Source organism: Euphorbia lathyris, chromosome 2, assembly GCF_963576675.1.
Source record: "Euphorbia lathyris chromosome 2, ddEupLath1.1, whole genome shotgun sequence".
Lineage (NCBI taxonomy): Eukaryota > Viridiplantae > Streptophyta > Magnoliopsida > Malpighiales > Euphorbiaceae > Euphorbia > Euphorbia lathyris.
Genome location: NC_088911.1, coordinates 73040935 through 73053993, shown reverse-complemented (window position 1 = coordinate 73053993; position 13059 = coordinate 73040935). Strand labels below are relative to the sequence as shown.

General features: G+C 42.4%; 1 protein-coding gene across 2 annotated transcripts; it reads right to left on the bottom strand.

Moving 5' to 3' along the window:
* Positions 1-6416: 6416 nt before the first annotated feature.
* Positions 6417-9786, bottom strand: LOC136220567 (protein MAINTENANCE OF MERISTEMS-like). Of its 2 annotated transcripts, none has more exons than XM_066008383.1 (3): positions 9247-9786; positions 8732-9156; positions 6417-6562 (listed from the first exon to the last, which is right to left on the bottom strand). In XM_066008383.1, exons 1-3 carry the CDS (start codon positions 9745-9747, stop codon positions 6529-6531), a joined length of 960 nt encoding a protein of 319 aa, XP_065864455.1. In that variant the 5' UTR covers positions 9748-9786; the 3' UTR covers positions 6417-6528. The 2 variants fall into 2 exon arrangements, with proteins under 2 accessions (XP_065864455.1, XP_065864454.1); XM_066008382.1 differs by lacking the exon at positions 6417-6562 and adding an exon at positions 8449-8641 and having other exon boundaries at positions 8746-9156.
* Positions 9787-13059: the final 3273 nt, after the last annotated feature.

The following is a 13059-nucleotide window of genomic DNA, read 5'->3' as shown; positions in this document are numbered from 1 at the left end:
TGATGCTGACTATGGGCGAGATAAGCTAGAATGAAAAAGCACTTCAGGAGGATGTCATTTCCTAGGAAGTTGTCTGGTTTCGTGGTTTAGTAAGAAGCAGTCATCAGTGGCCTTGTCTACAACTGAAGCTGAGTACATTGCTGCTGGAAGCTGTGTGGCCCAAGTGCTATGGATTAAGCAACAGCTTGAAGATTATGGAGTCAAAATAGAAACAATAGAGGTTAAATGTGACAACAAGAGTGCCATTGACTTATCTAAGAATCCAATCCGACACAGCAGGATGAAGCATGTCAGCATAAGGCATCACTTCATCAGAGATCATGTACTCAAGGGTGAGATCAAGCTGACCTACGTATCAACAAATGAACAGCTTGCGGATATCTTTACGAAGCCCTTGGCTCTTGAGAAATTTAACATATTAAGGGAAGCTATCGGTATGTCTAGTCCTCTTCAATAAATCCTATGTGCTAAATTGAATGTTGAGTGATTACCATGCTGAGTGATTTGTGATAAATTAGTAACTGTTGCATGCTGAGTTAAAAATGACATGAAATCACCCTATGCTGAGTAGATATACATGCTGAGTGATTATCCTAAGCTAAGTTACTAAGCTCACAAACAACTATCCTACATAAAACTGACTACTCAGAATCTCAAATGTTTGATATTCTCAATGCTGAGTAGAACCCATTTAAAACATTAAATGCTAGCACACGTATTAAATAGCCACCTAGGATAACGTAAGCAATAATCAGAAAACCCATGCGCCGAACGTGTCATAAATGCCAGAATCTCTATCGGTTGATCATCTCGAGGTTAAACGGCTAGTTCAACGAATAGGATCAATTCGCACCTCTTTAAATAGTGGAAGTATCCCCACTTATCACTCTTTACATTCGAAATCCTTGGCATTCAAATCCCTCTCTCTCTCTGAATCCCAAAATCCTCTCAAAGAATTCGTAATCATGACGAAATCCCAAAATCTTTCCGGTGACGATTACAGCGATGACCACACCGACGAAAACCCTAAGTCTCCTCCTCAATAAGGTCAGCATGACCTAACTCCAAACAAGAACCCTAAAACTGACCTCGCAACCCCTTCAAAGAAGAAGAAGAAGGACAAGCAGCCCAATGAAAAATTCTTCGTTAAAGTGTACCCGAGCGTAAAGAATCATGAGGTTCTTAGATGTCGATGGTTCTCTCCGAGCTTCATAACAGATGAGCAACCGTTCTTTGAATGGATTGAGAAAAATGAGTGGGCTGGACTCTTTTCACTTGCTGGTAGAACCTACCCTAGGTTATTACGGGAATTTTACTCCAACCTCTGTGTTGATGGAAATGATGTTGACCATCTGGTAACCCACGTTAAAGGTAAGAAGCTAACGATTACCCCATCCTATCTCGCAACCTTACTAAATCTGCCAAACACCGGAACGGAATTCAGGACTACTAAGGAAAAGCTTGACCACATTGCAACGTTCTATAAACCAGCGAAACACAAAGGAGAAATACCCAGTACATGCATGGGTCAAAATCAAAAGATGGCTCACTATCTCCTCACTAACTTCATCTTCCCAAAAATCAATTCAGCATCATCAGCTTCAAATTTCGAGCAGTGCTTTATTTGGCACATGCTGACCTATAGCCCTCTCAATATGCCCGTATTTCTAGTAGGAGCACTTCAACGAAGTACTATCAAGCTCAGGCTGGGTTCTCTTATTACCAGAATCCTCGAAGATCATCAAATCGACTTGATTAATGAAACAGAAACCTGGGGAACTGAAATCACGGCTGCGTTGTTATTTGGGTTAGTATATGACCAATCCATCAAGCCCAAGAAGGGAAAAGGGGTCATCGAGGAAGTTCAGGAGGAAGTTGATGATGAGCAACCTCAGGAAGAGAACATCGCCATACCGGAACCTGCTGACCAAACTAAGCGAGAGAAGAAACGGAAAGCAATCCAAACTAGCTCAAAAGATGTTGATGCTGTCCCCAAGAAAATCCGGGTTGTCTCTAAGGGAAAGAAAGTTGATGCTGAGCAGGGTAAGTCAGCAGAGAAAAGAAAGAGGCAAGATGAGCCTGATGAACTGGAAAGTGAGGAAACCCCTCTGAAGAAGAAGAAGAAAACTTCTGATCTGAGTCCAGTTGAAGCTGTCCCTCTTGGCTTTGCAGTTCCTGATGATTCCCACTTCATAAGAAGCCAAGAGATTGAACTTGAGCAAATTCCTGCTAATCAAGAAGCAGAAGAACTAAGCAACAATGAAGGTCAGTATGATACTGATGAGGATGTTGAGCAACATCAAGAAGCTTATGCTGAGCAACAACAAACAGGGAATATTGAGCAAGTTGAAAGTCCAGCTGTACAGAATGAGACAGTTGATGCTGAGCTCACAGAGCAAGAAATGGTGATGGAAGGCCTGAACACTGATCTCGGGGTAGAATCATCTCTTGATTCCATTCCTGCTGACCCTTCTCCTCCAAAGACCAAAAAGTTGAAAAGACTTAAGAAGAAGGCCTACAAATCCCCAGTCATTGATCTTCTGGATGATTCGCCTCTGAGGGAACAAATCACTGACCTCACGAATACTCAATTTACGTTCTTCTCAACGCATCATGAGTCATCTACACAGGAAAAACAAGCCTCTGTTACTCATACTGAGCAACACGCCAAGACTCCAGAAAATCCAAACCAATCCGAGCAAGAGCTCGAAGTCCTAGCTGCTAATAGGTCTAACTAAATCCCTATTGAGAATGTAGCATACTGTGTGGACAGCTTCACCCCAGAAATACTTTGGAAGCCTATTTTCACTTAGCATTGTCCTAGCTATTTCGACAATTGTTCTGTTCTTCCTTTCAACAACCTTATTCTGTTGAGGTGTTCTAGGAGCAGAGAAATTGTGGTCAATACCACTAGCTTCACAGAATTCATCAAACAGTTGGTTTTTGAATTCTCCACCATTGTCACTTCTAATATGAGCTACTTTTAGGTCTTTGTCATTTTCAAGTTTCTTAATCAATGTTTTGAACATCTCAAATGTTTCATCCTTGCTACTCAGCAAGATGATCCAAGTGTACCGAGAGAAATCGTCTACAATGACTAAGGAAAATTTCTTACCTCCCAAGCTGAGTGGCTGGACAGGTCCGAAAAGATCCAAGTGTAGTAATTCCAATGGTCTATTGGTTGAGACAATATTTTTAATTTGAAATGACTTCTTAGTTTGTTTACCTTGCTGACAAGCATTACACAATTGATCTTTTTCAAATTTAAGTTTGGGCAATCCCTCAACTAGTTCCTTTCTAGCTAATTTGGCAAGAAGGTCCATACTTACATGACCAAGTCTTCTATGCCATAGCCAGGAGTTATCCTCTTTAGACACTAAGCATATATTTTTAGAAAACTATTTTTCTAAACTCAGCATGTATACATTGTCTACACGAGGGGCAGTTAAAATCAATTCGTTTGTTTTTCCCTCGAGTATTTGACACTGAGTATCATCAAATACAACTTTTCTGCCGCTCTTGCAAAGCTGAGCTACACTCAGCAGATTGTATTTGAGACCTTTAACTAAGGAGACTGACTCAATAGTAGGGTTACCTCTGATAGTACCTGAGCCGACTATCTTACCCTTCTTATTGTCTCCAAAGCTTACACTTCCACCTCGTTTAAGCTCTAGTGTGATGAATTGAGTTTCATCACCAGTCATGTGCCTCGAGCATGCGCTGTCTATATACCACAGTTTTGATTTCTCCACGCATCTCAGGCTCACCTGCATTTTAGACTATTCATCTTTAGGTACCCAATTCTTTTTGGGTCCTCGTTTGTTAGCATAAACAGGTGCAAAGTCATATTTTAAGGGTATTGCTAAATACCACCCTTAATTTCCGTTTCACCGCACTGTTTTGACCATTTTACCCTTGCCACTTTTTTCCCCCCTAAAACCTTAAAAACTCTCTCTAGTTTTCTCTCCCGAGCACAAATCCCGAATTTGAAAAAAATGGATCAAAACATTCCCGAAGACAATGAGTTCGAACACGAGGTAATATTACGAGAATTAAAAACGTTATTAATCATTTTTTTATTTTTTTTATTCGAATTTTGCATGGGCGGGTGGCGATTACCACCCGTTCCTTAGGCCGATCGGATGAACTACCCGATCGGCCTAAGGAACGGGTGGTAATCGCCACCCGCTCCACCCATGGAACGGGTGGTAATTGCCACCCGCTCCACCCATGGAATGGGTGGTACGCGCCACCCGTTCCACCTTTGGAACGGGCAGTACGTGCTGCCCGTTTCCACCTATGGTGGAACGGGTAGCCTGCCCGTTCAGGCAAAAGTGGACAGAAATTGCCCCGAACTAATTTCGAACGGGAGAAATAGGCCCGAAGTATTTTTTTTTTGTAATTTTAATGTAAATTTTTCATATATTCAGGTACCGATAGAAGATTGGAACCCCGATAACATTGATTATAGTTCGCGTTTTATAACGGATACCGTTTTCCCCTCCAGTCAGGATGCTATTGATTGGGCAAAAAAGATAGCTATTCAGAATGGGTTTGAGCTTGTAATATCTTCGCACAAAAATGGGGGTAAACAGAAGTTGTTGCGCTGTTCACGGGGTGAACGATATAGAGGTGTTGTGAAAAATGATGAAGATCCTGCAATTAGGAAAAGTAAAACTAAAGCGTGCCGATGTAAATTTCAGATTAAAGCCTATCAACATGCAGACCTTTCGGGATGGGGGATAAAGGCTAAGGCTGGGTTAACTGGAATGCATAACCATACAATGCGCATGTATCCAGAGGGAAGTCGGCAAATGAGCGGACTCAGTATCGCATCTAAACAAATTGTGCGTGATATGTCTTCAGCTCAAGCAAAGCTTTGTGCTATTTTAGCAGCAGTTAAAGAAAAACACCCAGAGGACAACTCAGTAATTAAACACATATATAATTACAGGGACAAAATGAGGAGGGACGCGTTTGAAGGTAGAGACCTGGCTAGTCAATTCTACCATATTGCTGTGGAGAACAAATATGTCAATTACACACAGGCTGATTCAGGTGTGATAACGCATGTGTTCATGGCACATCCAGAGTCAGTTGATATGTTCAGGACTTACCACTGGTACATCGGCATTGATTCAACGTACAAAACAAACAAGTACAAAATGCCGTTTGTTGAGATTGTTGGGATGACGCCATGCAATAATAACTTCAAGATAGCGTATGCTATTGTTAAAGACGAGACCGAAGGGAGCTATCGTTGGATTTTGCAAAGGCTGAAGATTTTGCTTGGGGATGATCTTAACCCGACCGTTGTTGTTAGTGACAGGGAGCTTGGGTTATTAAAGCCGATACAAGAAGTTTTTCCACAAGCAGCGCACTTGCTATGCACTTGGCATATTAATAAGGATGTGGAAGATCGTGTGTATAGAATCATTGGAGATAAATGCCTTGCCTCTAAATTCAAGAATGGCAAATGGAGAACAATATTAGAATCATTAACCATTGAGGAGTACGAGACCAATCTTATGATGATGAAGGAAAAGATGAGCAGGTTCAAAGGAGTTATCTCGTATGTTGAGGAGACGTGGTTGGTGCATAAGGAGAAGTTTGTTGTTGCTTGGACAAAGGAGTTCCTACATTTTGGTAACACAACTACTTGTCGAGTGGAGAGCGAACATGCTAGTCTAAAGCAATGGCTCAATACGGCAACTGGGTCCCTTGACACGGTATGGCAGAAGGTTCACAAGCAGATTGAATCACAAGCAACCAATATAAGGTATTTGCAATTTCTTCTACTGCGATTTTGGAATTTGCATTTAGGGTTGTATCATTTCACTAACTAATAATAATTTTGTCTTCGTATCAGGTACATGCTTGAACAGTCGCGGCTTCGTCAATCAGTCACTTTCACCGGACGCCCATTAAGCCAACTTGTATTCAAAGTCTCTCATTATTGTCTGCAGTTGTTGAATCAAGAGTTAGAGCGTATGAGAGGGTTGAGCCATGAAGTGTACGTGCGTTGCGGTTGTGTATTGAGAACATCGCATAAGATACCATGTGCATGTGAACTGAAACGAGCTTGTGATCTGGAACAAATGATCAGTTATGAGAGTGTTCACGTGTTTTGGAGAACACTTTTAATCAACCATGGTCACACTGATGAAAATGACGGGCGTAATGATCTGAACGAGGAGCAGCGATATTTTAAGTCCTTAGTGGACCAAGTCTCTAAAGCCGACCCATCCGTAATGCGTAATATTTCAATGTTTATCCATGATCAACTACACCCTGATCAAGCTCAGTACACCGAACCCGATGTCAAAATTAACGTGCGGGGGCGACCTAAGGTGAGCAAATCCACAAAACGTATGCCGAGTTCTTGGGAATATAATGAAACTCATCGTGGACGGGCTCGTTCTACTAGTTCATCTAGGAGTCGTGGTAGAAGTGGCAGAATTAGCTCGTCATCCTCGGTACATAATGCTGCCTCATCAGGTAAATTATATCTGATAAACCTAACTTTTTTTATAACTGTTTTGCAATATAGAGTTGTTTTACACTAATATACATGAATGCAGATGGAAAAACGTATCATGGTTCTGAATTCGTACATTCCGATAAAATAGTTGGCATAATTAAACCATACGTCGAATCATACTACGACGTTGTAGGTGATGGAAATTGTGGTTTCCGTACGGTAGCAACTTACATTTTTGGTGACGAAGAAGCGTGGCAGACAGTTAGGCATCACATTCGAAATGAAGTAATTGCTAACCGTTGTTTGTATCAAAGAGTGTTTGTTGATACTGTTGATGCAGCTCTTCGTAGAGTAAGTTGGGACGGTACAGGTTGTACGCCGGATTATTGGATGATCGTTTGGGATGACTTGTGGCCGGTTGCTACCATGTACAATTCTGCTATCATGTTATTTGGCTTCTCAGGTGGGGACACATTAGCGTTGTGTGGTACTATCTTACCATTGTATGCCGCATCGACTGCTACAAGACCATCACGTGAGATTTGTATAGCTCATTTAGGGAATCACTGCCAGCACTACATACGTTTAAATTTATCGCCTAACTTTCCGGTGCCCCCTATAGTACACTGGTGGTTTGTGCACCGAGGCCAAAGCGTTGTAGGATGGGAGCGCTTCTATCAGGATAGGGTGACACAGTGGACCAGATTGGCCCAACTTAGGGGATATTAGTGGTTGATATTCTATAATGTTACAGGTGAATTCTGATGAATTATGTGTGGTTCTGTAATGTTACAGGTGAATTGTGATGAATTTTGTGTGGTTCTGTAATGTTACAGGTGAATATTGATGAATTTTGTGTGGTTCTGTAATGTTACAGGTGAATTGTGATGAATTTTGTGTGGTTCTGTAATGTTCCAGGTGAATATTGATGAATTTTGCTACTTCAGTTATCCACATTCCAACGTCTATATTCCAACGTCTATATTCTCCATCTATAAAATTAAACAATGTTGCTACTTCAGTTATCCACATTTACTCTTTACATTACGATCAACGAAAACTCTCAAACATAAATGGCTTCATCTGATTTTACCAACGAGTTCCCTAATTTTCCTCCCGAGAAAAGCATAGTTTCAACTTTGAATAAGTCTGATTGCACGACGAAGATGCTTGATTATCAATACTACGCAATTCGTGTATATGGAGAGACATTTGTGAGTCCAACAATGTTCCATCCTGAATTTCCATTTATGTTTTGCTTCAAGCTTCCGTCTGCTGGTGAGTTTCCAATATACTCACTACACATGCTGTGGTTCTTATGTTATATGTATTACATGCCTTTTGACTTTGCTCTAGAGGAATGGTTGAACAATTTGAATGAAGGAAATATTCCTAGTCATATTCAAACATTTCTGAAGTGGTTTATGCCTATTGATGACTGGAAAGCTATGTTCGCCAGACTATTGCGTGATAATCAGAGGGGAATCATCCCTAAAAAAAATTTCAACTCCATCATCTTTTTAAGATGGACAGAGTCTGAAATTTCTCATGAGGTTCATCGAACTTATCCTTACTCGATCGTGAAAAATTGGGATCGCTATAAATTAGAGGTTCGAGTACTACAGAGTATCAGCGCTTCAAAGAACGATTACCTGCCAGGACGAGCTTGGCCAAGAAATAGAGGAAATGCTCCATGGAACATTTTTCCTGTGGAATATGAGACAAATATTGCAGAGGAGAAAGAGATATACCTTGCAATACAGTCAGGTGTACCAGCGACATCTTCACCAAACATTCAGGTGTACGAAGAAGATAGTGACTAATGTCTTTTTTTCCGGTTTATGTCGTTGTAATGTCTTTTTTCAGTTTATGTCGTTCTAATGTATTTTTACAGTTTATGCAGTTTATGTCATTCTAATGTATTCTTAAATTTGCAATAATAACAAAACATACCACAAAAAAAGTACTAAAATATCAATCCACCAAATTCTGTCAAAATAGTACTAAAATACTACAAAATACAGTCATAACTCACTTGGCCAAATGCCAAGCATCCATAATCTCCTCTAACGACTGCCTATATACAATCGCAGCATCCTCGTCCAGATGACTCATGTGATCCAGCACAGTTTCACCCCAGCCAGATAATCGACTAACCCACTGTAAAAAAGTAAGGAACAAAAAACAAGGTTAATATCATTTCACATTTCAGTAAATATCATTTCACATTACTAGACCAGTCAAGAAAACCAAAAATAACTTACAATCTCACTGTTCGAGCGAGTATAAACAGCCGGTCCGGGTGCAACAATCTCCGGAAGTAGACGAGGGTGTGAGTGACGGGTGTACCAATGCATGTACTGATCCTCACAATCTGATGGAGTATGTGCTGGAGTGAATACAGACAGTATAAGGACGGACGACTGGGGAAAAGAGTCCCAAATACCCTGCACCATCACAGCTGGCACCTCTACACGATACTTCAAACTGGTCCACGGGCGAACAGCCTTAGAAGGCTGCAATATCGGTCTAGGAATGGTCTGCACATGTCCAAGCTGTCGAAGGCATCGCCCCGGCATGTACGGCTCGATCACATCCCGATACCGTATCCATCCAGAATATAGAGTCCTCGGGGTCTCAGTAATGGCATCAGGGCCATACGGCATCCACATGACCTACAGATGTATAAAATTACATTAACACATAGAAGTAATACACAAATTTGTTTTAATTGAATAGTATTTATAATTATAAAGCAAGTATACCTCATCTGCTGTCAACACATCAAGCCGGGCACGAAATGCTCTCAACCGCTCATCGCTCTTCTCCATCGATATAGATGGCCACAACGAAGCCCTAGGAAGATCCGGGTCAACTGTAACTGCCTCTCGATGTGGCCTGAAGCAAGGAAAATACTCGTAAATCCAGGACTGGAGCAATGTCATACAACCCGTCATCTGCCCGCAATCTCCTCTGGTAGCAATACCAAGATGACGGTATAGATATGCTAGTGCAGCTGATCCCCAAGAAAGTCCAACGGCTCCAGCCGCCGAGTCCTGCACCTCTAACAGACAAGAAGGTCGGATGCGGTCACCACTCTTGTCTACGAACAAGGTGGAACCGAGCATCAGCCACGTCCAAGCTATAGCCTGGGTCTCAGGAATCCGATCACCTCCACAGCGCTCCATGACGGAAGCGGCTCGTATACCACCAGAAGCATAATGACGGGCATCTAACTCAACCCGAGTCGCCCCAAACAAATCCATCACGCACTCCTTAAGCTCATCAACAGTCGCATCAGCAGTCACCATAGCACCATCTACGGGGATGCGTAATATCTCCCACACATCATGCATCAAAATGGTCATCTCGCCAAATGGCATGTGAAATGATGACGTGTCTGGCTGCCACCGCTCAACAAATGCTGTGATCAGTGCAGCATCTATGTGACTGTGCATAATACCAGGTAAATGGAACAAGCCAGATGACTCGATACGCGACTGAATCGTCCGGGAAGAACCACTGTACCATAATCTCAGCTTCGTGCAATACCCTGATCTGGTATGACACCTAAGGACGCCCCTGTCCTGACCGGCCCATATAGCACATGCAATATGTCCCAAAAAGCTCGGGATCACAGCACCATCAAATGGACCCCCGGGGACGGGGTCCTTCACAACCCAGTCATCCTCTACACTCCTCGATCGCTTGCTGCTACCTGAAATTACAGCAAACGGTAGACATTAATTTTTTAGTATATTTTTCAATAATCACGATTAACACAAATACAAATAAACACATTTTTTAATTTCTCTTACCAGAAGAAGATGCTGCGGTAGAAGAAAATCGTCCGTCTCGACCCCTCGTCACAACGCCATGATCTATGGGGATAGTATCAGCACTAGGACGATGCATAGAAGCATCCCCGTCCATGTCTATACCAGCCGCCTCATCCCGTCCCTCAGCACGCTCCGCCTGTGCCCTCCGGGCGTCCGCCATAAACCGCTGCTGCTCCTCCCGGTCCCGCCGAGCAGATGCAGTAACAGGACGTGAAGACGTGCGTCTAGGGTCAGCTCCCTCCTTATCCTGTAATATTATTTATTTATAAGGTATATTCAATTTAACATAATTTTTTTTTCTATACGTTCGGGTTTGCCTACGCCCGGTCCGTGCAATTTTTTTTTAAAAAAAATTCAAAATTTGCCCCTTTTTGGCCTGGGCGGGTGGTTTACACCACCTGCCCTAAGGGCCAAACGGGTGCGGCGCACCAGTCGGCCTTAGGGCCGACCAGTGCGTCGCAAATGTTTGGCCCTTAGGCCAAACGGGTGGCGCATGCGCCCCACCATAAGGTGGAGCGCATGCGTTGTACGCGTTCCACCTTAAGTGGAACGCGTACGTCGAGCGATCCACCCTAAGGTGGATCGCATGCGCCACGCGCTCCGCCTTACGGTTGAGCGCGTGCGCCGTGCGATCCACCCTAAGGTGGATCGCTCGACACTATGCATCTCCACCTACGGTGGAACGCATAGTTCATGCGTTCCACCGTAGGCGGAGATGGATTCCGGCGCCCGCCTAGGCGAAATTCTGGGATTTTAATCCCGAATTTCGGCCCGATTACTCACGATTTTGATAATTTTTTTTATGGAAATACTTACCGTAATACCCATGTATCCTTTGCCGATGCCTCCTCTTCGTGCCATCTCGTTTTTTGTCGGTTTTTTTTTTAATGGAAAAGATGTTGAGAGGATTTGGAATTTCAAAACTTATGTTTGAAATAATGAGAAGGGCAAAAAGGTCAATACAGGCCGGTGAACCGGAATTTTAGTGCGGTATATAGTCGCCCACTATTTTAATTTATGACGACATAATTTTATAGTGTGTCCACTTTTACCACAGAAGTCACAGTGAATTTCCCTTTGAGGGTGATGTTGAGTGTGGTCAGCATTATTGTGCTGAGCATGCCAACATACCTTAGTGGTATGTCCTTTCTTTCCGCAGAAGTCACATTGGACAATCCGCTTATTGTACCAACACACTTCTCTTGTGTGCCCTTTTTTCCCGCAACAGTCACACTGTGTGAACTGCTTATGCTGACTAGTACTTGAGTACTCAGCATGTGATTTATTTTTATTTGAGCCTCTTATTGGCTCTGTAGGGTAGTGACATCTTTTTTCAGTTTCTTTGAATATGATTGGACCTCCGAGACAAACTTATGTATAAGTTCTATGTTACTGTGCAAAGTTGAGTTGTCTTGGAGAAGATATCGGAGGTCACTCAGCTTGACCTCTTCAATCTCATCAAAATGGGACGATGCGTTAATATATACTCATGAATCGACATACTAATTACCCTAAAACATCGAAACGATTTGAACTAAAGACGACTTCGTCATTTCATATGAATGAACATGTGCGACCCGCCTTGTCCCTTTCGGTGTCCCGACGAAGGCACGTGTTCAGGAAATGCGTTATGACATAAGCACGTATTAGTATGAATCGGTTCGGTGTTAAGGATAGTTACATTTCGATACAAAAGACTATATTAACAGTAGCCGTTATTCACATTCTTTAAATAAATTGGGATAAAACGAGATCAAGACGAAACGAAAACGAAGAACATTTCTGTCCTGAACGACCCTGTCATAACGTGAAAAGTTTCGCACAAGTAGCCCGTCCCTTCCGAATGAAAGACGAGCTTTTATGTTATGCCTCGTGTCGTTCTTAAGAGAAATGGATGTGTCCGTACAGATGACTAAGAAAATAAATAAAAGCAAAATGAACTAAACGACCAAAATCATTCCGGATCTACGATATATATCAATACCGAGAGTAGTTAAAGAAAATAAACCAATGTCGTTAAATACGTGCCTCAGACGAGTGTATACCCCGTTTAAAATCTCGAAGCCGAATTAAGCCAAACCATATAATTGCGCCATATGGACGAGACTGCGGGTTTTGACTAACGACTCGATCATTTCGACCGTTACCAAAACTGCAAGAAATATGGCCCGATGTACGTGTTTGCTTAAATCGTGCCTAAAGGAAAGAGAGCGGTGATGTCCTATCTTTGAATAAGCATGCGATTCAACGAAACGTTGATTTTCTATAACCACACTAAGATGATATATCCCGTGGATTGGGAAGAACAACGAACTGTTGCTAGCCGAAAGATCACCGTGCGCTCAAAATAAGACTCGCCGTCTTTTTCACGTAGCTAAAATGAGCAAACGGATCCTCGACGCTAAGAACAAATGCGTTACGCGATGAGTCCGTTCCCTAAAATAAAATCCAAAAGTGATTCCATCACTAAATAAACACGTGGTTACGTCTCTCGATAGATCTAAAAGATCCCGTTGTAATCCAAAAATCGAGACACAAACCCATGCGAACAAAAGGGAACGAATCATTAACAATAACGAACGATTGGACTAGAAGAATAACTCGTACCACGTCTAAAAACTGAGATGCGCTCAAAGGGAGTCAAAACCCGAATTAATGCGTCTCGCGAAAGGACAAAAGACGAGTTATTCCGAAAGGACAATCCGCTTGGTCGATATTTTAGTCACCGAACGCGGATAC

Excerpts from the sequence above, each read along its gene's own strand:
- LOC136220567 (XM_066008382.1), bottom strand. The coding sequence starts at position 9,747 with ATGGATTTGTTTGGGGCGACTCGGGTTGAGTTAGATGCCCGTCATTAT. Across the intron at positions 9,157-9,246 it reads ATGTGTTGACAGCAGATGAG|GTCATGTGGATGCCGTATGG; the intron begins GTATACTTGCTT and ends ATACATCTGTAG. Across the intron at positions 8,642-8,745 it reads CTCGCTCGAACAGTGAGATT|TGGGTTAGTCGATTATCTGG; the intron begins GTAAGTTATTTT and ends ACTTTTTTACAG.